At 43.3% G+C, this 27,500-nt stretch overlaps 1 protein-coding gene across 4 annotated transcripts in view; it reads left to right on the forward strand.

The window, feature by feature from the left end:
* Positions 1 to 27,500, forward strand: part of LOC112260805 (ephrin type-A receptor 3-like) — a 206,049-nt gene that overhangs the window by 48,888 nt on the left and 129,661 nt on the right. For all 4 annotated transcript variants that reach the window (XR_006084365.1, XM_042328931.1, XM_042328930.1 and 1 more), the window contains exons 3-5: positions 2,544 to 2,744; positions 5,434 to 5,541; positions 6,359 to 6,710. Coding sequence is in view for 3 of the 4 variants with exons in the window: in XM_042328931.1 (XP_042184865.1) it covers positions 2,544 to 2,744; positions 5,434 to 5,541; positions 6,359 to 6,710 (661 nt within the window). In the remaining variant the exon portion in view is untranslated. The remainder of the gene's footprint in view (positions 1 to 2,543; positions 2,745 to 5,433; positions 5,542 to 6,358; positions 6,711 to 27,500) is intronic.

Raw genomic sequence — 27,500 nt, forward strand, 5'->3', positions numbered from 1 at the left:
GTTTGTGTATGTGTGTTTGTGTATGTGTGTTTGTGTATGTGTGTTTGTGTATGTGTGTTTGTGTATGTGTGTTTGTGTAGGTGTGTTTGTGTATGTGCGTATCTCCTCCTGTAATGTTCAACGGGTCCCAGTTCGACACAGATGGGTCCATTTAGCTGCCACCCGCATCTGAAATTTACCCTAATTCATTCCTCGCTCGCTTTTTCACTCCATCCTCATCTGTCGTTTTCTTTTTCACTCCATCCTCATCTGTCGTTTTCTTTTTCTAAATGCTGAAATACAAAGACAGAGAGAAAAAAAGACAAGAGAAAGAGTTGGCCTTGAGTAGAATGCAACAATGTTCTATGTCGCTCATAGTCATCATTGGTAGGGCCAGTTGCTGAAGGGCCAGTGGATTTAAAGAAGCTAAGGGGGACTCTGTTTCAGTCTTTTGTAATACTCAAAGCTTTGGGTGAAATGCGTCCAGCTTTTGCCTGCTTGTCGGCCCATCAAGTTAAATGACCCTCAAAATCAGAGCATTGGCTTCCTAGTCACAAACTCCCTCGTCTTTCTCTCTCTTGTCTTCACCTTCCCTCTTTCTACCTTCCTCTTCCATGTCTCTTTCCTGTCTCTTTCCCGTCTCTTCCCTGCCTCAAACTGATTCGTCACCCCCCGCCCCAACACTCCAGTTTAATATGCATCCAATCCAAGTCAAATGACAGGGAAAGTTTCACAGTTTCACTGACCAGAAAATGACGACTGTGTGAGATTTACATGCTGAAATGTGATATGTGTTCGTCAATCATTAGTCTATACAATGAGATGGTCTGTGCAACTCCTCACCCAAAATTTGATTCAAACTCAGATGGCTCGTTGTGTGTGTGTGTGTGTTTGTGTGAGTGAGTGTGTGTGCGTGCGTGCATAAATGCGCTTGTGTGTACGTGTGTGTGCATGCGCACGTGTGTGTTTTAACCTGGCTGTCTGCTTCCCCTCTTTGGTCTCTGAAACTCTATGAAACCACTCTGGTTTATTTTCCTTTCCTTGAAGGAATAGAAATGTTTTCTTTCTCATGCGAGAAGTGTTCTCACTTACTGCTCTGAGCACGAGTGGAAACAGATCGGCAACAGATGATGGAAGACAAAGTAGCTCTGTCTCTCTCTCGGAGTCTCTCTCTCTCTGTGTCTCTCTCTCTGTGTCTCTCTCTCTCTCTGTGTCTCTCTCTCTGTCTCTCTCTCTCTCTGTGTCTCTCTCTGTCTCTGTCTTTCTCTCTCTCTCGCTCTGTCACTCTCTGTCAATCTCTGTCTCGCTCTGTGTATCTCTCTCAAATCAAATCAAATTTGATTGGTCACATACACATGGTTAGCAGATGTTAATGCGAGTGCACCGAAATGCTTGTGCTTCTAGTTCTGTCCGTGCAGTCATATCTAACAAGTAATCTAACAATTTCACAACAACTACCTTATACAGAGTAAAGGAATGAATAAGAATATGTACGTAAAAATATATGGATGAGCGATGGCCGTGTAGCTTAGGCAAGATGCAGTAGATGGTATAGAGTACAGTATATACATATGAGATGAGTAATGTAGGGTATGTAAACATTATATAAAGTGGTATTGTTTAAAGTGACTAGTGATACATTTATTACATCCAATGTTTAATTATTAAAGTGGCTAGAGATTTGAGTCAGTATGTTGGCAGCAGCCACTCAATGTTAGTGATGGCTGTTTAACAGTCTGATGGCCTTGAGATAGAAGCTGTTTTTCAGTCTCTCGGTTCCTGCTTTGATGCACCTGTACTGACCTCGCCTTCTGGATGATAGTGGGGTGAACAGGCAGTGGCTCGGGTGGTTGTTGTCCTTGATGATCTTTTTGGCCTTCCTGTGACATCGGGTGGTGTAGGTGTCCTGGAGGGCAGGTAGTTTGCCCCCGGTGATGCGTTGTGCAGACCTGTCTACCCTCTGGAGAGCCTTACGGTTGTGGGCGGAGCAGATGCCGTACCAGGCGGTGATACAGATGCTCTCGATTGTGCATCTGTAAAAGTTTGTGAGTGTTTTCGGTGACAAGCCACATTTCTTCAGCCTCCTAAGGTTGAAGAGGCGCTGTTGCGCCTTCTTCACCACGCTGTCTGTGTGGGTTGACCATTTCACTTTGTCCGTGATGTGTACGCTGAGGAACTAAAAACTTTCCACCTTCTCCACTACTGTCCTGTCGATGTGGATAGGGGGGTGCTCCCTCTGCTGTTTCCTGAAGTCCACGATCATCTCCTTTGTTTTGTTGATTCTCTCTCGTTTTTTTGTTGACTCTCTCTCTTTTTTTTGACTCTCTCTCTCTCTCTTAAACTCTTGAACACACTACACGTGGACATGCAAATACACATTTATGAAAACATACATACACATGCACGTACACACAATATTATGTGAATACTTAAGTTTACACAAATCTTTAGTCAATTAAACACACACATACAAGACACAAACACACACACACACCCTGACATAACCACCCCCACCATCCCCTAACCCCCTCTCGCCCTTCCTCCCCCTCTCTCTATCTCTGCAGTGGGAAGAGATCAGTGTGATGGATGAGAGGAACACTCCCATGCGTACCTACCAAGTGTGTAACGTGATGGAGGCCAGTCAGAATAACTGGCTGAGGACGCGACACATCGCCCGCGACGGAGCCCAGCGTGTCTACATCGAGATCAAGTTCACCCTCCGAGACTGTAACAGCCTGCCTGGAGTACCTGGCACCTGCAAAGAGGTCTGTCTGCTCATTGTTTATATTACTCAGTCCTGCCATGTCGTCAATGTTCTGCTCATTGTTTACATTACTCTGTCCTGCCATGTCGTCAATGTTCTGCTTATTGTTTACATTACTCTGTCCTGCCATGTCGTCAATGTTCTGCTAATTGTTTACATTACTCTGTCCTGCCATGTCGTAAATGTTCTGCTTATTGTTTACATTACTCTGTCCTGCCATGTCGTCAATGTTCTGCTTATTGTTTACATTACTCTGTCCTGCCATGTCGTCAATGTTCTGCTTATTGTTTACATTACTCTGTCCTGCCATGTCGTCAATGTTCTCCTTATTGTTTACATTACTCTGTCCTGCCATGTCGTCAATGTTCTGCTTATTGTTTACATTACTCTGTCCTGCCATGTTGGCAATGTTCTCCTTATTGTTTACATTACTCTGTCCTGCCATGTTGGCAATGTTCTCCTTATTGTTTACATTACTCTGTCCTGCCATGTCGTCAATGTTCTCCTTATTGTTTACATTACTCTGTCCTGCCATGTCGTCAATGTTCTCCTTATTGTTTACATTACTCTGTCCTGCCATGTCGTCAATGTTCTGCTTATTGTTTACATTACACTGTCCTGCCATGTTGGCAATGTTCTCCTTATTGTTTACATTACTCTGTCCTGCCATGTTGGCAATGTTCTCCTTATTGTTTACATTACTCTGTCCTGCCATGTCGTCAATGTTCTCCTTATTGTTTACATTACTCTGTCCTGCCATGTCCAATGTTCTCCTTATTGTTTACATTACTCTGTCCTGCCATGTTGGCAATGTTCTGCTTATTGTTTACATTACTCTGTCCTGCCATGTCGTCAATGTTCTCCTTATTGTTTACATTACTCTGTCCTGCCATGTCGTCAATGTTCTCCTTATTGTTTACATTACTCTGTCCTGCCATGTTGGCAATGTTCTGCTTATTGTTTACATTACTCTGTCCTGCCATGTCGTCAATGTTCTGCTTATTATTTACATTACTCTGTCCTGCCATGTCGTCAATGTTCTGCTCATTGTTTACATTACTCTGTCCTGCCATGTCGTCAATGTTCTGCTTATTGTTTACATTACTCTGTCCTGCCATGTCGTCAATGTTCTGCTAATTGTTTACATTACTCTGTCCTGCCATGTCGTAAATGTTCTGCTTATTGTTTACATTACTCTGTCCTGCCATGTCGTCAATGTTCTGCTTATTGTTTACATTACTCTGTCCTGCCATGTCGTCAATGTTCTGCTTATTGTTTACATTACTCTGTCCTGCCATGTCGTCAATGTTCTCCTTATTGTTTACATTACTCTGTCCTGCCATGTCGTCAATGTTCTCCTTATTGTTTACATTACTCTGTCCTGCCATGTCGTCAATGTTCTGCTTATTGTTTACATTACACTGTCCTGCCATGTTGGCAATGTTCTCCTTATTGTTTACATTACTCTGTCCTGCCATGTTGGCAATGTTCTCCTTATTGTTTACATTACTCTGTCCTGCCATGTCGTCAATGTTCTCCTTATTGTTTACATTACTCTGTCCTGCCATGTCGTCAATGTTCTCCTTATTGTTTACATTACTCTGTCCTGCCATGTTGGCAATGTTCTGCTTATTGTTTACATTACTCTGTCCTGCCATGTCGTCAATGTTCTCCTTATTGTTTACATTACTCTGTCCTGCCATGTCGTCAATGTTCTGCTTATTGTTTACATTACTCTGTCCTGCCATGTCGTCAATGTTCTCCTTATTGTTTACATTACTCTGTCCTGCCATGTTGGCAATGTTCTGCTTATTGTTTACATTACTCTGTCCTGCCATGTCGTCAATGTTCTGCTTATTGTTTACATTACTCTGTCCTGCCATGTCGTCAATGTTCTGCTCATTGTTTACATTACTCTGTCCTGCCATGTCGTCAATGTTCTGCTTATTGTTTACATTACTCTGTCCTGCCATGTCGTCAATGTTCTGCTCATTGTTTACATTACTCTGTCCTGCCATGTCGTCAATGTTCTGCTTATTGTTTACATTACTCTGTCCTGCCATGTCGTCAATGTTCTGCTTATTGTTTACATTACTCTGTCCTGCCATGTTGGCAATGTTCTCCTTATTGTTTACATTACTCTGTCCTGCCATGTCGGCAATGTTCTGCTTATTGTTTACATTACTCTGTCCTGCCATGTTGGCAATGTTCTGCTTATTGTTTACATTACTCTGTCCTGCCATGTTGGCAATGTTCTCGTTATTGTTTACATTACTCTGTCCTGCCATGTTGGCAATGTTCTGCTTATTGTTTACATTACTCTGTCCTGCCATGTCGTCAATGTTCTGCTTATTGTTTACATTACTCTGTCCTGCCATGTTGGCAATGTTCTCCTTATTGTTTACATTACTCTGTCCTGCCATGTTGGCAATCTTCTCCTTATTGTTTACATTACTCTGTCCTGCCATGTTGGCAATGTTCTTCTTGCTTTATGTTTGATGAAGGTCATGGTTGACCGAAACATCACGTTTTTAATCTTAGCCTAACCAAGGTGTGCTATTTTAAGAGAGTGTCACACGCAAAAGAGGTGATCTTTCTGTTCAAGTGTTTTTCCATAGAATATGCTAAGGCATAACAAAACGTAAATTATTCTTCAAATATAAATGTCAATTTTTGTGTTGTTCATTCAGACTTTCAACATGTTCTACTATGAGTCTAACAACGCCAACTTGTGGTTCATCAAGGAGAGTCAGTACATCAAGATAGACACCATCGCTGCTGATGAGAGCTTCACACAGGTAAGTGGAAACACTCTGAATGTAGAGGTTGACTCTTACCACATCTCTAGGATCAGCATACCCTACCCCCAATCCTAACAGGAACTATTAGGAGGATGCCAGAAGATCTGTCTATTGACCTGTGATTACGGGCAATGTACATACAACTTACTACACATGTGGCAAAAACAGAACTGTGAAATAAAACCTGACTATATCTTGTTTCTAGGTTGATGAAATAAACAGTGGTGTAAAAAGGACCAATTGTCATATTTGAGTAAAGTAAAGATACCTTCATAGAAAATGACTCAAGTAAAAGTGAAAGTCACCCAGTACAATAATACTTGAGTAAATATACTTCAAAAGTAAATGTAATTGATAAAATGTACTTAAGTATCAAAAGTAAAAGTATACATTATTTCAAATTCCTTATACCAGATGGCACAATTTATAAAAATATGTTTTATTACAGATAGCCAGGGGCAAACTCCAACACTTAGACATAATTTACAAACAAAACATTTGTGTTTAGTGAATCTGCCAGATCAGATATTATGGATGACCAGGGATGTTCTCTTTATAAGTGCGTGAATTGGACCATTTTCTCTTGCTAAGCATTCAAAATATAATTAAAAGTTGTCAAAGATTTAAAAAAAATAGTAATGTACAGATACCAAAGAAAACAACTTAATTAGTACTTCAAAGTATTTTCTACTTAACACCACTGGAAATAAATCCTGACTAAATCTTGTTTCTAGTTGGAGGAAATAAACCCTGACTATATCTTGTTTCTAGTTGGAGGAAATAAACCCTGACTATATCTTGTTACTCCCTCTAGGTGGATGTGGGAGATCGTGTGATGAAGCTCAACACAGAGGTCCGTGACATCAGTAACCTGAGTAAGAAAGGGTTCTACCTGGCCTTCCAGGACCTGGGAGCCTGCATCGCTCTGGTCTCTGTCAGGATCTTCTACAAGAAGTGTCCCTTCACCGTGCTCAACCTGGCCCAGTTCCCCGACACCGTCACGGGGGGCGACTCAGCCCTGGTGGAAGTGCGAGGGGTGTGTGTGAACGCCTCCCAGGAGTTTGAGACTCCCAGGATGTACTGTAGCGCGGACGGGAGCTGGCTGGTGCCCATCGGGAGGTGTGTGTGCGAGCCAGGGTACGAGGAGCATAAGGATGGCTGCCAACGTAAGTGGTTCCAATGTGTGTGTGTGTTTATGTGTTTGTGTGTGTGGTGGCTTGTGTTGATGGTGTAGGTCTGGATAAGAAGAACACAATGACCTACCTCAATGTGAATGGGTACGGTGTACATAATGTGTATGGGTTTGTGCATGTTCTAGGATTTACTTTACATACACAACCAACGAATAGTGCCACGGCAGTCATTTTGGCTCCAGAAAGCTCACCACACAACAGCCATGAGGTGGGCAGTGAATCTATTAGGAATCAGGTGATTACACTGTACTCTGCCTGGTGGTTGCTTATTGCAGGGGTTCCCAAACTTGATCCTGGGCCCCCTGCTTGCATGTTTTGGTTTTTGCCTTAGCACTACACAGCTGAGTAACATAACATGATGATGATTAGTTCGTTATTTGAATCAGCTGTGTAGTGTTAGGGCAAAAATCCTGTGGGTCCTGTTAGATGGGTCCTAGTGCCCTGTGTGTCCTGTTAGATGGGTCCTAGTGCCCAGTGGGTCCTGTTAGATGGGTCCTAGTGCCCTGTGTGTCCTGTTAGATGGGTCCTAGTGCCCTGTGGGTCCTGTTAGATGGGTCCTAGTGCCCTGTGGGTCTTGTTAGATGGGTCCTAGTGCCCTGTGGGTCTTGTTAGATGGGTCCTTGTGCTCTGTGGGTCCTGTTACATGGGTCCTAGTGCCTTGAGTATCCTGTTAGATGGATCCTAGTGCCCTGTGGATCCTGTTACATGGGTCCTAGTGCCCTGTGGGATCTAGATCTACTGCTGTGTCGTTGGAGGCTGCTGAGGGGAGAAAGGCTCATAATAATGTCCTTGAACAGAGTAAATGGAAAAGCATCAAACACCTGGAAACCATGTTTTTGATGTATTTGATACCATTCCACTGATATTCCACTGATTACAATCCAGCCGTTAAAATGAGCCCATCTTCCCAAATGTAGGTGCCACCAACCTCCTGCGGTGTGGGCAGTACTGAGAATCTGTGCCAGAGAGAATCTGAATACAGAGAGAGACGGCAGCTCTGTGGGAAACAATGTGTTTTACCAGGAAGGAATGATAAAGATTGTGGGTATGTGGGTTACTACACCCTGTTGTGTGTGTGTGTGTGTGTGTGTGTGTGTGTGTGTGTGTGTGTGTGTGTGTGTGTGTGTGTGTGTGTGTGTGTGTGTGTGTGTGTGTGTGTGTGTGTGTGTCAGAGTTTTAGGCAACCCCTATGCAGCGAGGATAATGTTCATAGAGAAGGTTGGGAATTGCTGGGGGCAGTTTGTGTTATGAGTGTGTGTGTGTATGGACTTGTATCTGTGAGTGTGTGTGTGAGCAAAAGGAGAAGTATGAGTCAGAACTAAGTGAGTGTTCCATTATTCCGTCTTTAGAGTGGGAGAGGGGATGCTTCAGGTTGCAGAGTATTGAGTTGTAAAACTCCACGGATCTGTGTGTGTGTGTGTGTGTGTGTGTGTGTGTATGTGTTTGTCCTTGCTAGTGGCTGTCTAAGGCTCAGCTGTGAAAACTAAACCCCATATACTCTATGTAGGTATGCTGTTTGTTTCTCCAGTACAATGCAGCACAACATACACACGTTTTCTTCTTTGGGAATATAGAATATTGCAGTACTGGTTCTGGTGCCCAAATACCCTAGGAGGCTAATAGAATAACAACTATTGCTTGGTGCTTTTCATTGTGAGATGATTATTCTGTCAGATTGTGTCAGATTACTATAGTGGAATGACCACAGTTTTACTGCTTCTTAACACTATTTTACAAACCCACAGTTAAAACTTTATTGAAACTACAGGTCCACCTCTGACCTTTAGTGACCTCATCAGTCTGTTGTGTGACTCATTCCTGTCCAGAGAAAATAAATGAGTCAAGCAAAGAGCCTTTAAGAAGCTACCTTTAACTCGATAACTGTGTGTGTGTGTGTGTGTGTGTGTGTGTGTGTGTGTGTGTGTGTGTGTGTGTGTGTGTGTGTGTGTGTGTGTGTGTGTGTGTGTTGAACAGGAGACATAATGATGTAGCCGTATTGACAGCCAGGTCAGGGGTCAGGAGATATATGTCTGTGTCTTCTAAAGCCATGGTACCGCTGTGTGTGTGTGTGTGTGTGTGTGTGTGTGTGTGTGTGTGTGTGTGTGTGTGTGTGTGTGTGTGTGTGTGTGTGTGTGTCATCTAAAGCCATGAGTTAAAGCTAGGTACCGCTGTGTGTGCAGGGAATGGCTGTTCATAGAGACACACAGAGAGAGAGGAGGATATGCCATTCATGCTTCTGCTATTCTACCAAATAACAAGTCTCTTTTATTGTGTTTTGAAGTTGAGCTCTCACCTATGTGTTACATTGACATACACTACATTACTAAAAGTATGTGGACACCTGCTCGTCGAACATCTCATTCCAAAATCATGGGCATTAATATGGAGTTTTGTCCAATCTTTGCTGCTATAACAGCCACTCTTCTGGGAAGACTTTCTCCTAGATGTTGGAACATTGCTGCGGGGACTTGCTTCCATTCAGCCACAAGAACATTAGTGAGGTCGGGCACTGATGTTGGGCGATTAGGCCTGGCTCGCAGTCCACGTTTCAGTTCATTCCAAATGTGTTCAATGGGGTTCTGTGCAGGTTAGTCATCCACACTGATCACGAAAATATGGACCTCGCTTTTTTTTCTGTATGGACCTCGCTTTGTGCACGGGGGCATTGCCATTTTGAAACAGGAAAGGGCCTTCCCCAAGCTGTAGCCATAAAGTTGGAAGCACAGAATCGTCTAGAATGTCATTGTATGCTGTAGCATTAAGATTGTCCTTCACTGGAACTAAGGGGCCAGAACCATGACAAACAGCCCCAGACTATTACTCCTCCTCCTCCAAACTTTACAGTTGGCACTATGCATTGGGGCAGGTAGCATTCTCCAGATTCCTCTGTTGGACTGCCCGATGGTGAAGCGTGATTCATCACTCCAGAGAATGCGTTTCCATTGCTCCAGAGTCCAATGGCGGCGAGCTTTACACCACTCCAACCGGCTGCTTGGCCATGGAAACCCATTTCCTGAAGCTCCCAACGAACAGTTCTTGTGCCTACGTTGCTTCCAGAGGCAGTTTGGAAGTTGGCAGTGAGTGTTGCAACCGACGTTTCCACTTCACAATATGAAATTTGATTAACTGACTTATTGGAAAGCTGGTATCCTATTACAGTGCCACGTTGAAAGTCACTGAGCTCTTCAGTAAGGCCATTCTACTGCCAGTGTTTGTCTATGGAGATTGCATGGCTGTGTGCTCGATTTTATACACCTGTCAGCAACGGGTGTGGCTGAAATAGCCGAATGCAATAACTTGAACGGGAGTCCACATACTTTTGTATTTATGGTGTACCAATAAAAACATGCTAGATCTTAGGCATCTATAGATCTTTACATTGCAACTACATTGGCTGTTGTCCAGTATTGTTCAATGTCATATCTCTTAAAAGAACATCTAAACATTAACTTAGTCAATAATCACACAGCTTTTAACAAAGAGGTCTGGAGGACACAAAGAGACGTGACACCCCTGCGTAACGTTCTAATGTGCCCCTAGGAGAACAGGCACCATGCTTTTAGTGCTAAAGCCCCGCTCCAAACAAAAAAAGGTGTCTGCCCTGCTTTCACACACAGAGCTTCTGAAAAGCTTCCACTGGGAAAACCAAGGTTACACTGACTCACTAATGCATTTGAATCAGCCTCTCTCTCTTTCTGTTTCTCTCTCCACCATACTCTCTCTCTCTCTGCTCATCTCCCTCTTACTGTCTCTCATTCTCCCTCTATGTCTCGCTCCAGCCCCATCCCTCACTCATCCCTCCCTTCCTCCCCTTCTCCCCCCTCTCTGTTGTACTGTGTGAAGTGTTCATGGAGTCATTACAGCTCCCATCCCTGTCAGACACCCAAACACCAGATTCTTCCAATTATATTTACTCTGTCAGAATGTATATTTACACGGAACAAAATATAAAAGCACCATGTAAAGTGTTGATCCTATGTTTCATGAGCTGAAATAAAAATCCCAGTTTTCCATATGCACATTTCTTTCAAATGTTGTGTACAAAGTTGTTTACATCCCTGTTAGTGAGCATTTCTCCTTTTGCCAAGATAATCCTGATTAAACAGCATTATCATTAAACAGGTGCATCTTATGCTATGGACAATAAAAGGCCACTCTAAAATTTGCAATACAATGCCACAGATGTCTCAAGTTTTGAGGGAGCATGCAATTGGCATGCTGACTGCAGGAATGTCCAAAAGAGCTGTTGCCAGAGAATTTAATGTTAATTTCTCTACCATAAGCTGCCTCCAACGTTGCTTTAGAGAATTTGGTAGTAGGTCCAACTGGCCTCACAACCGAAGACCACGTGTAACCACGCCAGCCCAGGACCTCCACATCCAGCTTCTTCACCTGTGGGATTGTCTGAGACCAGCCCCCCAGACAGCTGATGAAACAGTGGGTTTGCACAACCAAATTATTTCTGTACAAACTGTCAGAAACCGTCTAAGGGAAGCTCATCTGCATGTTGTTCATCCTTCTCAGGGTCTTGACCTGTCTGCAGTTCATTCAGTGGCCAAATGCTCACTTTCAATGGTCACTGACACGCTGGAGAAGTGTGCTCTTCACAGTTGAATCCTGGTTTCAACTGTACCGGGCAGATGGCAGACAACGTGTAGGGTGTCGGGAGGGCGAGCGGTTTGTTGATGTGAACTTTGTGAACAGAGTGGCCCATGGTGGCGGTGGGGTTATGGTATGGGCAGGCATAAGCTACGAACAACGAACACAATTGCATTTCATCGATGGAACTTGAATGCACAGAGATACTGTGACGAGATCCTGAGGCCCATTGTCGTGCCATTCATCCGCCGCCATCACCTCATGTTTCAGCATGATAATGCACAGCCCCATGTCGCAAGGATCTGTACACAATTCCTGGAAGCTGAAAATGTCCCAGTTCTTCAATGGCCTGCATACTCACCAGACATGCCACCCATTGAGCATGTTTGGGATTCTCTGGATTGACGTGTACGACAGCGTGTTCCAGTTCCTGCCAATATCCAACTTTGCACAGCCATTGAAGAGGAGTGGGACAACATTCCACAGGCTACAATTAACAGCCTGATCAACTCTATGCCAAGGAGATATGTCGTGATGCATGAGGCAAATGGTGGTCACACCAGATACTGACTGGTTTTCTGATCCACGCCCCTACCTTTTATTAAAGATATCTGTGACCAACAGATGCATCTGTATTCCCAGTCATGTGAAATCCATAGATTAGGGTCAGATTTATTTATTTGAATTGACTGATTTCCTTATATGAACTGTAACACAGTAAAATCGTTGAAATTGTTTCATGTTTCGTTTATATTTTTGTTCATTGAAATATGTTATATTTTCCATGGGCTCGGTTTTGCTGTTTTTCCCTCGTTCTGTACTGGTAATACTGCCCTCCCCCTCCTCTCCCTTCACTTCAACTAGCACCTCCTTCTCCCACACACAGCTGAGAGAGGGAGAGAGAAAGAGAGAGGGGGGGGGCTCTCTCTCTTAAATTTACACTCACTCACCCTTCTCCCCTAGATTAGCGTCTGTTGTCATGTGCTTACCTGGAAGTCATGCACCAGTCGAGAGAATGTTCTCCCAAATGAATGATCTATGGATCTATGGACAGCAGCAAGAAATAGGTTCACTGTTCCTACCATCAAGGCCATGCTTATTGTGAAGACAAACTTCAACCTCCCCTGCCAGAGGTTCATGGAGAAACTGGCCAAAGACAGATCAATCCTGAAGAAAATACATTCTTCTGAGAAATATACAGATTAAGTTGGTATAAGTATATTATGTAGTTACCAATCTCATCAGCATCTTATTTCTATATTATATGTTGTTAAGTATTTCACATATACTATTGTCTGTTTTTTCAATTTTGCTCATGTTCCCTTCTGCTCTTATTCTACCCAGACTACAGGACCACTGAATGGCTGTTCAGATCAGTTCTACCCAGACTAGCAGGACCACTGAATGGCTGTTCAGATCAGTTCTACCCAGACTACCAGGGCCACCGAATGGCTGTTCAGATCAGTTCTACCCAGACTACCAGGACCACTGAATGGCTGTTCAGATCAGTTCTACCCAGACTACCAGGACCACTGAATGGCTGTTCAGATCGGACAGTTCTGTTTTGTCTGTAGTGTTTCTGTAGTATAGTTCTTTTCCCTATCACAGTGGGCCTGTTAGACTAAATACATGAAACCAGAATTGTCCACCCTTTTTTTATTTCATAGATAATAACATTGGATATTTTAATTATATATTGACCGCCGAACTGGAAATGTCCCCGGTTTTCATTTCAGAAATCTGGTCACCTTAGGGACGGGTGTTTTTAAGGTTAAGGTTAGTGCTAGCAGTAAAGGGATGGGTGTTTTTAAGGTTAGGGTCAGTGTTGGCAGTAATGGGATGGGTGTTTTTAAGGTTAGTGTTAGTGCTAGCAGTAAAGGGATGGGTGTTTTTAAGGTTAGTGCTAGCAGTAACTGGACAGGTGTTTTTAAGGTTAGGGTCAGTGTTGGCAGTAATGGAATGGGTGTTTTTAAGGTTAGTGTTAGTGCTAGCAGTAAAGGGATGGGTGTTTTTAAGGTTAGTGCTAGCAGTAACTGGACAGGTGTTTTTAAGGTTAGGGTTAGTGCTAGCAGCAACTGGACAGGTGTTTTTAAGGTTAGGGTTAGTGCTAGCAGTAACTGGACAGGTGTTTTTAAGGTTAGGGTTAGTGCTAGCAGTAACAGGACTGGTGTTTTTAGGGTTAGTGCTAGCAGTAAATGGACAGGTGTTTTTAGGGTTAGTGCTAGCAGTAACTGGACAGGTGTTTTTAAGGTTAGGGTTAGTGCTAGCAGCAACTGGACAGGTGTTTTTAAGATTAGGGTTAGTGCTAGCAGTAACTGGACAGGTGTTTTTAGGGTTAGGGTTAGTGCTAGCAGTAATGGGACGGGTGTTTTTGGGGTTGGGGTTAGTAGTGGCAGTAATGGGACGGGTGTTTACAGGATTAGGGTTATTGCTAGCAGTAACGGGATGGGTGTTTTTAGGGTTAGTGTTAGCAGTAACGGGACCGATGTTTTTAGGGTTATTGCTAGCAGTAACGTTATGAGTGTTTTTAGGGTTAGTGTTAGCAGTAACGTTATGAGTGTTTTTAGGGTTAGTGTTAGCAGTAACGTTATGAGTGTTTTTAGGGTTAGTGTTAGCAGTAACGGGACGGGTGTTTTTAGGGTTATTGCTAGCAGTAACGTTATGAGTGTTTGTAGGGTTAGTGCTAGCAGTAACGTTATGAGTGTTTCTGGGATATTGCTAGCAGTAATGTTATGAGTGTTTTTAGGGTTAGTGTTAGCACTAACAGGATGGGTGTTTTTAGGGTTAGTGTTTGCTTTAACCGTATTTGTTGTTTTTAGGGTTAGTGTTAGCAGTAACAGGACGGGTGTTTTTAGGGTTAGTGTTAGCAGTAACGGGACGGGTGTTTTTAGATTTAGTGCTAGCAGTTATGGGACTGGTGTTTTAGGGTTAGTGCTAGGAGAAACTGGATGGGTGTTTTAGAGTTCGTGCTAGCAGTAACGAGACGGGTGTTTTTAGGGTTCGTGCTAGCAGTAACGGGCTGGGTGTTTTTAGGGTTAGTGCTAGCAGTAACGAGGCGGGTGTTTTTAGGGTTAGTGCTAGCAGTAACGAGGCGGGTGTTTTTAGGGTTAGTGCTAGCAGTAACGGGCTGGGTGTTTTTAGGGTTATTGCTAGCAGTAACGTTAGGAGTGTTTTTAGGGTTAGTGTTTGTTTTAACCGTATGGGTGTTTTTAGGGTTAGTGCTAGCAGTAACGGGATGGGTGTTTTTAGGGTTAGTGCTAGCAGTAACGGGATGGGTGTTTTTAGGGTTAGTGCTAGCAGGGGGTGCATGTGGGGTACATGTTTTTTTTGTCACGTTAGATACTATACTATATAAAGTATATGTCAAATGTTGAAAGCTCTCTTTCCATCTCTCTCTTTCTGAGTCTGTATTACTCACCCTCATTCTCTCTCTCTCTCCCTCTCTGCTATTGTATTGGCTGAAAACCCTACATTCACATGAAACCATCCTCATCCGCCCTCTTGCTTGAGTTACATAATCATCATACACGCACATGCACCATACACAGACACACAGACACAGCCCCGCCAAAACATTCTTCACCTATCTTCTTGTGACTATTTTATACCCACATACAGTATATACCATCATCTCCTCTCCTTCTTTATCCATCCTCCATCATGGTGTGCATCACCTCTCTATTTCTCTCTCCCCTTCTATCTTCATCTCTTTATCTCCCCTCTATTTCCTCCATCTGTATCCCTCCTCTCGATTGCTCCTCCCTTCCTCCCTCTCCCTCTCTACCCTTCTTCGTGTGTCTGTCGGGGCCACAGAGAAGCATCACACTTAGAGCTGTCTGGACCTGACAGCACCACTGGACAGAGAGGAGAGAGGGAGGAGACGAAGGAGAGAGAGGAGAGATGAGAGTGGGGTGAGGAGAGAGGGAGGAGAGGAGAGAAGAGAGAGAAGAGAGGGACAGACCTATCATCCACAACAGCCTCTGGCTTTTTTCTCTCTCTCTCTCTCTCTCTCTCTCTCTCTCTCTCTCTCTCAATAGTACGCAAGTATAAACACCATGGAACCATGCAACCGTCATACCTCTCAGGAAGGAGACGTGTTCTGTCTCCTAGAGATGAATGTACTTTGATGCGAAAAGTGCAAATCAATCACAGAACAGCAAAAGACCTCGTGAAGATGCTGGAGGAAACAGGTACAAAACTAACTATATCCACAGTAAAACATGTCCTATATCGACATAAGCTGAATGGCCGATCAACTAGAAAGAAGCCCCTGCTCCAATATCGCCATAAAAACCCAGACTGCGGTTTGCAACTGCACATGGAGACGAAGATCGTACTTTTTGGAGAAATGTCCTCTGGTCTGATGAAACAAAAATATAACTTTTGGGCCATAATGACCATCGTTATGTGTGGAGGAATAAGGGGGTGTAACGGTTCTCTTGTGGTGAAGGAGAGTCGGACCAAAATGCAGCGTGTAGATTGCGATCCATGTTTATTCAACAAACGTAACACAAATCTAAATACAAACACTATAAAACAAATAACGTAACGAAAACCGAAACAGCCTATACTTGCGTAAACTAACACAGCGACAGGACCAAAGACACTAAGGACAATCACCCACGAAACACTCAAAGAATATGGCTGCCTAAATATGGTTCCCAATCAGAGACAACGATAAACACCTGCCTCTGATTGAGAACCACTCCAGACAGCCATAGACTTTGCTAGATACCTCCACTAAGCCACACACCCAATAACTAACAAAACCCCAAGACAAAACACACCACAATAAACCCATGTCACACCCTGGCCTGACCAAATACATAAAGACAAACACAAAATACTTCGACCAGGGCGTGACAGGGGGACGCTTGCAAGCCAAAGAACACCATCCCAACCGTGAAGCATGGGGGTGGCAGCATCATGTTGTGGGGGTGCTTTGCTGCAGGAAATTAACTGGTGCACTTCACAAAATAGATGGCATCATGTGGGAGGAAAATGATGTGGATATATTGAAGCAACATCTCAAGACATCAGTCAGGAAGTTAAAGCTTGGTCGGAAATGGGTCTTCCAAATGGACAATGACCTCAAGCATACTTCCAAAGTTGTGGCAAAATGGCCTAAGGAGCTCAAAGTCAAGGTATTGGAGACGCAATCACAAAACCCTGACCTCAATCCTATAAGACAATTTGTGGGCAGAACTGAAAAAGCGTGTGCGAGCAAGGAGGCCTCCAACCCGACTCAGTTACACCAGCTCTGTCAGGAGGAATGGGCCAAAAATCACCCAACTTATTGTGGGAAACTTGTGAAAGGCTATCCGAAACGTTTGACCCAAGTTAAACAATTTAAAGGCAGTGCTACCAAATACTAATTGAATGCATGTAAACTTCTGACCCACTGGGAATGAGCAGTTGCCATACCAGGCAGTGATGTAACCAGTAAGGATGCTCTCAATGGTGCAGCTGTGGAAACTTTTGAGGATCTGTGGACCCATGCCAAACCTATTCAGTCTCCTGAGGGGGAATAGGTGTTGTTGTGCCTTCTTCACGACTGTCTTGGTGTGTTTGGATCATGTTCGTTTGTGGTGATATGGACAGCAAGGACAACCTGCTCCACTGCAACCCTGTCGATGAGAATGGGGGCGTGCTTGGGTCCTCTTTTTCCTGTAGTCCACAATCATCTCCTTTGTCTTGGTCAGGCTGAGGGAGAGGCTGTTGTCCTTCCACCACATGGCCAGGTCTCTGACCTCCTCCCTATAGGTTGTCTCGTCGTTGTCGGTGATCAGGCCTACCACTGTTGTGTCATCGGCAAACTTAATGATGGTGTTGAAGTCGTGCCTGGCCGTGCAGTCATAAGTGAACATGGAGTACAGGAGGGGACTGAAAATGCACCCCTGAGGGGCCCCTGTGTTGAGGATCAGTTTGGAGGATGTGTTGTTACCTACCATTACCACTTGGGGGCATTCCCATCAGGAAGTCCAGGATCCAGTTGCAGAGGGAGGTGTTTAGTCCCAGGGTCCTTAGCTTTTTGATGAGCTTTAAGGGCACTATGGTGTTGAACGCTGAGCTGTATTCAATAAATAGCATTCTTACATAGGTGTTCCTTTTGTCCAGGTGAAAAAGGGCAGTGTGGAGTGCAATAGAGATTGCATAATCTGTGGATCTGTTGGGGCGGAATGCAAATTGGAGTGGGTCTAGAGTTTCTGGGATAATAGTGTTGATGTGAGCCGTGACCAGACTTTCAAAGCACTTCATGCCTACAGATGTGAGTGCTACAAGTCAGTAGTCATTTAGGCAGGTTACCTTAGTGTTCTTGGGCACAGGGACTATGGTGGTCTGCTTAAAACATGTTGGTATTACAGACTCGGACAGGGAGAGGTTGAAAATGCGCATTCTCGCAGTATACGTCCTGGAAATCTGTCTGGCCCCTGTTGCCTTGTGAATGTTGATCTTTTAAAAGGTCTTAATCACATCGGCTGCGGATAGCGTGATCACACAACAGTCTTCCGGAACAGCTGGTGCTCTCATGCATGTTTCACTGTTATTTGCCTCGAAGTAAGCATAGAAGTAGTTTAGCTTGCCTGGTAGGCTTGTGTAACTGGTCAGCCCTCTGCTGTGCTTCCCTTTGGAGTCTGTAATAGTTTGCAAGCCCTGCCACAACCGCCGAGCATCAGAGCCGGTGTAGTACGATTCGATCTATTGACGCTTTGCCTGTTTGATGGTTCGTTGGAGGGCATAGCGATATTTCAGGATATTTCCCTTTTGGTAAAAGGGCTTTTATGTACTCTGCACCATCGTCTTGGAACACATTACAAAATACTTTTAAACTGGAAGAACTTGTCCCGATTGGTGTTTTTAAATCACTGATGAAGGATTTTGAGGCTGATTCCCTGACCTGTCAATGTTTTTAATTTGCTGTTTTATACTCTTGTGAATTCAATGGTTTTTACTAGATTACTTGTAGTTTTTCATGTTGTCTGTCTGTAATTTTTTTGTAATAACTTGGTGCTGCCTATCTTGGCCAGGGTGCTCTTGAAAAATAGATTTTAATCTCAATGAGCCCTTCCTGGTTACATAAAGGTTAAATAAATAAATACATTTCTTGTAAGCTTCCGGGTTAGAGTCCCGCTCCTTGAAAGTGGCATCTCTAGCCTCTAGCTCAGTGTGGAAGTTGCCTGTAATCCATGGCTTCTGTTTGGGGTATCTACTAAAGGTCGACCAATTATGATTTTTCAACACCGATACCGATTATTGGAGGACCAAAAAACCCGATGCCGATTAATCGGCCGATTTTTAAAAATGTATTTATTTATTTGTAATAATTACAATTACAACAATACTGAATGAACACTTTTATTTGAGCTTCATATAATACATCAATGAAATCAATTTAGCCTCAAATAAATAATGAAATGTTCAATTTGGTTTAAATAATGCAGAAACAAAGTGTTGGAGAAGAAAGTTAAAGTGCAAAATGTGCCATGTAAAAAAGCTAACGTTTAAGTTCCTTGCTCAGAACATGAGAACATCTGAAAGCTGGTGGTTCCTTTTAACATGAGTCTTCAATATTCCCAGGTAAGAAGTTTTAGGTTGTGGTTATTATAGGACTATTTCTCTATACCATTTGTATATCATATACCTTTGACTATTGGATGTTCTTATAGACACTTTAGTATTGCCAGTGTAGCAGTATAGCTTCCGTCCCTCTCCTCGCCCCTACCTGGGCTCAAACCAGGAACAAATTCACAACAGCCACCCTCGAAGCATCGTTACCCATCGCTCCACAAAAGCTGCGGCCCTTGCAGAACAAGGGGAACAACTACTCCAAGTCTCAGAGCGAGTGACGTTTGAAACGCTATTAGCACGCACCCCGCTAACTAGCTAGCCATTTCACATTGGTTACACCAGCCTAATCTCGGAAGTTGATAGGCTTGAAGTCATAAACAGCTCAATGCTTCAAGCACAACAAAGAGCTGCTGGCAAACGCACGAAAGTGCAGTGTGAATGAATGCTTACGAGCCTGCTTCTGCCTACCATCGCTCAGTCAGACTGTTCTATCAAATATCAAATCATAGACTTAATTATAACATAATAACACACAGAAATATGAGCCTTTGGTCATTAATATGGTAGAATCCGGAAACTATCATTTCGAAAACAAAACGTTTATTCTTTCAGTGAAATAGGGAACCGTTCCGTATTTTATCTAATGGATGGCATCCCTCAGTCTAAATATTGCTGTTACATTGTACAACCTTCAATGTTATGTCATAATTATGTACAATTCTGGCAAATTAATTACGATCTTTGTTTGGAATTAATGGACTTCACACAGTTCGCAACGAGCCAGGCAGCCCAAACTGCTGCATATACCCTGACTGCTTGCACGGAATGCAAGAGAAGTGACACAATTTCCCTAGTTATAAGAAATTAATGTTAGCAGGCAATATTAACTAAATATGCAGGTTTAAAAATATATACTTGTGTATTGATTTTAAAGAAAGGCAAAGATGTTTATCGTTAGGTACACATTGGTGCAACGACAGTGCTTTTTTCGCAAATGCGCTTGTTAAAATCATCACCCGTTTGACGAAGTAGGCTGTGATTCGATGAGAAATTACCAGGCACCGCATCGATTATATGCAACGCAGGACACGCTAGATAAACTAGTAATATCATCAACCATGTGTAGTTAACTGGTGATTATGTTAAGATTGATTGTTTTTTATAAGATCATTTTAATGCTAGCTAGCAACTTACCTTGCTTTCTTGCTGCCCTCACGTAACAGGTAGTCAGCCTTCCACGCAGGCTCGTGGAGTGCAATGTAAGGCAGGTGGTCAGAGCGTTGGACTAGTAACTGAAAGGTTGCAAAAACGAATCCCCGAGCTGACAAGGTAAAAATCTGTCATTCTGCCCCTGAACAAGGCAGTTAATCCGCCGTTCCTAGGCCGTCATTGAAAATAAGAATGTGTTCTTAACTGACTTGCCTAGTTAAATAAAGATTTAAAAAATGGCCACAATTGGTGTCCAAAAATACCGATTACCGATTGTTATGAAAACTTGAAATCGGCCCTAATTAATCGGCCATTCCGATTAATCGATCGTCCTCTAGTATGTACGTACTGTCACTGTGGGGACGACGTCATCGATGCACTTATTGATGAAGCCATTGACTGATGTGGTATACTCCTCAATGCCATCGGAAGAATCCCGGAACAGTCCTGTAGCTTCATCTGCTTCATCTGACCACTTTTTATAGATCGAGTCACTGGTGCTTCCTGATAAATTTTTTGCTTGTAAGCAGGGTTCAGGAACATAGAATTATAGTCAGAATTCCCAAAGGGCGAGGGAGAGCTGTGTATGTGTCTCTGTTTGTGGAATAAAGTTGGTCCAGAGTTTTTTACCCTCTTGTTGCACATTCATCATGCTGATAGAAATTTGGTAAGACGGATTTAAGTTTCACTGCATTAAAGGCCCCGGCTACTAGGGAGCGCTGCCTTTGGGGGAGCGTTTTCCTGTTTGTTTATGGCGAAATACAGCTCATTCAGTGCGGTCTTAGTGCCAGCATCAATCTTTGGTGTTATGTAGACAGCTACGAAAAATACAGATGAGAACTCTCCAGGTAGATTTAAAAAAAAAAAAAAAATCACCTTTATTTAAACCAGGTAGGCTAGTTGAGAACAAGTTCTCATTTGCAACTGCGACCTGGCCAAGATAAAGCGCAGCAATTCGACGCAGCAATTCGACATTCAACAAAGCATCCTTCACTCATGCTGCCAAACATACCCTTGTAAAACTGACCATCCTACCAATCCTCGACTTCGGCCATGTCATTTACAAAATAGCCTCCAATACTCTACTCAACAAATTGGATGCAGTCTATCACAGTGCCATCCGTTTTGTCACCAAAGCCCCATATACTACCCACCATTGCGACCTGTATGCTCTCGTTGGCTGGCCCTCGCTTCATACTCGTCGCCAAACCCACTGGCTCCATGTCATCTACAAGACCCTGCTAGGTAAAGTCCCCCCTTATCTCAGCTCGCTGGTCACCATAGCATCACCCACCTGTAGCACGCGCTCCAGCAGGTATATCTCTCTGGTCACCCCCAAAACCAATTCTTTCTTTGGCCGCCTCTCCTTCCAGTTCTCTGCTGCCAATGACTGGAACGAACTACAAACATCTCTGAAACTGGAAACACTTATCTCCCTCACTAGCTTTAAGCACCAGCTGTCAGAGCAGCTCACAGATTACTGCACCTGTACATAGCCCACCTATAATTTAGCCCACACAACTACCTCTTTCCCTATTGTATTTATTTTATTTTATTTATTTATTTTTCTCCTTTGCACCCCATTATTTTTATTTCTACTTTTCACAGTCTTCCACTGCAAATCTACCATTCCAGTGTTTTACTTGCTATATTGTATTTACTTTGCCACCATGGCCTTTTTTTGCCTTTACCTCCCTTATCTCACCTCATTTGCTCACATCGTATATAGACTTGTTTATACTATATTATTGACTGTATGTTTGTTTTACTCCATGTGTAACTCCGTGTCGTTGTATGTGTCGAACTGCTTTGCTTTATCTTGGCCAGGTCGCAATTGTAAATGAGAACTTGTTCTCAACTTGCCTACCTGGTTAAATAAAGGTGAAATAAATAAATAAATAAATAAATAAAAACATAGCTAAATAGTGATCTGGTACTGGTACTCCCTGTATATAGCTGCACATTGATCTGGTACTGGTACTCCCTGTATATAGCTCCATAGTGACCTGGTACTGGTACTCCCTGTATATAGCTCCACATTGATCTGGTACTGGTACTCCCTGTATATAGCTGCACATTGATCTGGTACTGGTACTCCCTGTATATAGCTGCACATTTATCTGGTACTGGTACTCCCTGTATATAGGTGCACATTGATCTGGTACTGGTACTCCCTGTATATAGCTCCACATTGATCTGGTACTGGTACTCCCTGTATATAGCTGCACATTGATCTGGTACTGGTACTCCCTGTATATAGCTGCACATTGATCTGGTACTGGTACTCCCTGTATATAGCTGCACATTGATCTGGTACTGGTACTCCCTGTATATAGCTGCACATTGATCTGGTACTGGTACTCCCTGTATATAGCTGCACATTGATCTGGTACTGGTACTCCCTGTATATAGCTGCACATTGATCTGGTACTGGTACTCCCTGTATATAGCTGCACATTGATCTGGTACTGGTACTCCCTGTATATAGCTGCACATTGATCTGGTACTGGTACTCCCTGTATATACAGTGCCTTGCGAAAGTATTCGGCCCCCTTGAACTTTGCGACCTTTTGCCACATTTCAGGCTTCAAACATAAAGATATAAAACTGTATTTTTTTGTGAAGAATCAACAACAAGTGGGACACAATCATGAAGTGGAACGACATTTATTGGATATTTCAAACTTTTTTAACATATCAAAAACTGAAAAATTGGGCGTGCAAAATTATTCAGCCCCCTTAAGTTAAAACTTTGTAGCGCCACCTTTTGCTGCGATTACAGCTGTAAGTCGCTTGGGGTATGTCTCTATCAGTTTTGCACATCGAGAGACTGAATTTTTTTCCCATTCCCCCTTGCAAAACAGCTCGAGCTCAGTGAGGTTGGATGGAGAGCATTTGTGAACAGCAGTTTTCAGTTCTTTCCACAGATTCTCAATTGGATTCAGGTCTGGACTTTGACTTGGCCATTCTAACACCTGGATATGTTTATTTTTGAACCATTCCATTGTAGATTTTGCTTTATGTTTTGGATCATTGTCTTGTTGGAAGACAAATCTCCGTCCCAGTCTCAGGTCTTTTGCAGACTCCATCAGGTTTTCTTCCAGAATGGTCCTGTATTTAGCTCCATCCATCTTCCCATCAATTTTAACCATCTTCCCTGTCCCTGCTGAAGAAAAGCAGGCCCAAACCATGATGCTGCCACCACCATGTTTGACAGTGGGGATGGTGTGTTCAGGGTGATGAGATGTGTTGCTTTTACGCCAAACATAACGTTTTGCATTGTTGCCAAAAAGTTCAATTTTGGTTTCATCTGACCAGAGCACCTTCTTCCACATGTTTGGTGTGTCTCCCAGGTGGCTTGTGGCAAACTTTAAACTACACTTTTTATGGATATCTTTAAGAAATGGCTTTCTTCTTGCCACTCTTCCATAAAGGCCAGATTTGTGCAATATACGACTGATTGTTGTCCTATGGACAGAGTCTCCCACCTCAGCTGTAGATCTCTGCAGTTCATCCAGAGTGATCATGGGCCTATTGGCTGCATCTCTGATCAGTCTTCTTCTTGTATGAGCTGAAAGTTTAGAGGGACGGCCAGGTCTTGGTAGATTTGCAGTGGTCTGATACTCCTTCCATTTCAATATTATCGCTTGCACAGTGCTCCTTGGGATGTTTAAAGCTGGGGAAATCTTTTTGTATCCAAATCCGGCTTTAAACTTCTTCACAACAGTATCTCGGACCTGCCTGGTGTGTTCCTTGTTCTTCATGATGCTCTCTGCGCTTTTAACGGACCTCTGAGACTATCACAGTGCAGGTGCATTGATACGGAGACTTGATTACACACAGGTGGATTGTATTTATCATCATTAGTCATTTAGGTCAACATTGGATCATTCAGAGATTCTCACTGAACTTCTGGAGAGAGTTTGCTGTACTGAAAGTAAAGGGGCTGAATAATTTTGCACGCCCAATTTCAGTTTTTGATTTGTTAAAAAAGTTTGAAATATCCAATAAATGTCGTTCCACTTCATGATTGTGTCCCACTTGTTGTTGATTCTTCACAAAAAAATACAGTTTTATATCTTTATGTTTGAAGCCTGAAATGTGGCAAAAGGTCGCAAAGTTCAAGGGGGCCGAATACTTTCGCAAGGCACTGTAGCTGCACATTGATCTGGTACTGGTACTCCCTGTATATAGCTCCACATTGATATGGTACTGGTACTCCCTGTATATAGCTCCATAGTGACCTGGTACTGGTACTCCCTGTATATAGCTCCACATTGATATGGTACTGGTACTCCCTGTATATAGCTCCATAGTGACCTGGTACTGGTACTCCCTGTATATAGCTCCACATTGATCTGGTACTGGTACTCCCTGTATATAGCTCCACATTGATCTGGTACTGGTACTCCCTGTATATAGCTCCACATTTATCTGGTACTGGTACTCCCTGTATATAGCTGCACATTGATCTGGTACTGGTACTCCCTGTATATAGCTGCACATTGATCTGGTACTGGTACTCCCTGTATATAGCTCCAAATCAAATCAAATTTATTTATATAGCCCTTCGTACATCAGCTGATATCTCAAAGTGCTGTACAGAAACCCAGCCTAAAACCCCAAACAGCAAGCAATGCAGGTGTAGAAGCACGGTGGCTAGGAAAAACTCCCTAGAAAGGCCAAAACCTAGAAAGAAACCTAGAGAGGAACCAGGCTATGTGGGGTGGCCAGTCCTCTTCTGGCTGTGCCGGGTGGAGATTATAACAGAACATGGCCAAGATGTTCAAATGTTCATAAATTACCAGCATGGTCCAATAATAATAAGGCAGAACAGTTGAATCTGGAGCAGCAGCATGGCCAGGTGGACTGGGGACAGCAATGAGTCGTCATGTCAGGTAGTCCTGAGGCATTGTCCTAGGGCTCAGGTCCTCCGAGAGAGAGAAAGAAAGTGAGAAAGAGAGAATTAGAGAGGGCACACCTAAATTCACACAGGACACCGAATACGACAGGAGAAGTACTCCAGATATAACAAACTGACCCTAGCCCCCCGACACATAAACTACTGCAGCATAAATACCAGAGGCTGAGACACATTGATATGGTACTGGTACTCCCTGTATATAGCTCCACATAGATCTGGTACTGGTACTCCCTGTATATAGCTCCACATTGATCTGGTACTGGTGTAACAGTATAACTTTAGACCGTCCCCTCGCCCATACCCGGGCGCGAACCAGGGACCCTCTGCACACGTCAACAACAGTCACCCACGAATCATCGTTACCCATCGCTCCACAAAAGCCGCTGCCCTTGCAGAGCAAGGGGAAACACTACTTCAAGGTCTCAGAGCAAGTGACGTCACCGACTGAAACGCTATTTAGCGCGCACCACCGCTAACTAGCTAGCTATTTCACATCCGTTACACTGGTACTCCCTGTATATAGCTCCACATGGATCTGGTACGGGTACTCCCTGTATATAGCTGCACATTGATCTGGTAATGGTACTCCCTGTATATAGTTCCATTCTTGTGTATTTTATTTTATTGCTCTTGTGTTACTATTTCCTTTGTATTTTTAAACTGCATTGTTGGTAAAGAATGAATACTGAAACCATGTGTTTGATGTATTTGATATCACTCCACTGATTCCACTCCTGGCATTACCACGAACCCGTCCTCCCAAGTTAAGGTGCCACCAACCTCCTGTGACACACACACATTCTTTATATCTTATAAGAGGATTGTTTTCCCTTTGTGAGGTAATGAAAGAGTTGGCGTAGAAAACAGATGTAGGAACAAGGTTGATCTAGAGACCTGTGAAAGACATTGGGCTCATTTAGACACAGCTCAGTGTGTGTGTGATCTTTAAAGCTCTGCAGGGAAATCGTGTCTCGTTTACTACCTGTCTAACAGTGCTACGTCTCTCTCTATACTTGCTGAAGGAGGTACAGTGCCTTGCGAAAGTATTCGGCCCCCTTGAACTTTGCGACCTTTTGCCACATTTCAGGCTTCAAACATAAAGATATAAAACTGTATTTTTTTGTGAAGAATCAACAACAAGTGGGACACAATCATGAAGTGGAACGACATTTATTGGATATTTCAAACTTTTTTAACAAATCAAAAACTGAAAAATTGGGCGTGCAAAATTATTCAGCCCCCATTTAAGTTAATACTTTGTAGCGCCACCTTTTGCTGCGATTACAGCTGTAAGTCGCTTGGGGTATGTCTCTATCAGTTTTGCACATCGAGAGACTGAAATTTTTTCCCATTCCTCCTTGCAAAACAGCTCGAGCTCAGTGAGGTTGGATGGAGAGCATTTGTGAACAGCAGTTTTCAGTTCTTTCCACAGATTCTCAATTGGATTCAGGTCTGGACTTTGACTTGGCCATTCTAACACCTGGATATGTTTATTTTTGAACCATTCCATTGTAGATTTTGCTTTATGTTTTGGATCATTGTCTTGTTGGAAGACAAATCTTCGTCCCAGTCTCAGGTCTTTTGCAGACTCCATCAGGTTTTCTTCCAGAATGGTCCTGTATTTGGCTCCATCCATCTTCCCATCAATTTTAACCATCTTCCCTGTCCCTGCTGAAGAAAAGCAGGCCCAAACCATGATGCTGCCACCACCATGTTTGACAGTGGGGATGGTGTGTTCAGGGTGATGAGATGTGTTGCTTTTACGCCAAACATAACGTTTTGCATTGTTGCCAAAAAGTTCAATTTTGGTTTCATCTGACCAGAGCACCTTCTTCCACATGTTTGGTGTGTCTCCCAGGTGGCTTGTGGCAAACTTTAAACAACACTTTTTATGGATATCTTTAAGAAATGGCTTTCTTCTTGCCACTCTTCCATAAAGGCCAGATTTGTGCATTATACGACTGATTGTTGTCCTATGGACAGAGTCTCCCACCTCAGCTGTAGATCTCTGCAGTTCATCCAGAGTGATCATGGGCCTCTTGGCTGCATCTCTGATCAGTCTTCTTCTTGTATGAGCTGAAAGTTTAGAGGGACGGCCAGGTCTTGGTAGATTTGCAGTGGTCTGATACTCCTTCCATTTCAATATTATCGCTTGCACAGTGCTCCTTGGGATGTTTAAAGCTTGGGAAATCTTTTTGTATCCAAATCCGGCTTTAAACTTCTTCACAACAGTATCTCGGACCTGCCTGGTGTGTTCCTTGTTCTTCATGATGCTCTCTGCGCTTTTAACGGACCTCTGAGACTATCACAGTGCAGGTGCATTTATACGGAGACTTGATTACACACAGGTGGATTGTATTTATCATCATTAGTCATTTAGGTCAACATTGGATCATTCAGAGATCCTCACTGAACTTCTGGAGAGAGTTTGCTGCACTGAAAGTAAAGGGGCTGAATAATTT

Source organism: Oncorhynchus tshawytscha, linkage group LG10 (genome assembly GCF_018296145.1).
Source record: "Oncorhynchus tshawytscha isolate Ot180627B linkage group LG10, Otsh_v2.0, whole genome shotgun sequence".
In the NCBI taxonomy this organism is placed as follows: domain Eukaryota; kingdom Metazoa; phylum Chordata; class Actinopteri; order Salmoniformes; family Salmonidae; genus Oncorhynchus; species Oncorhynchus tshawytscha.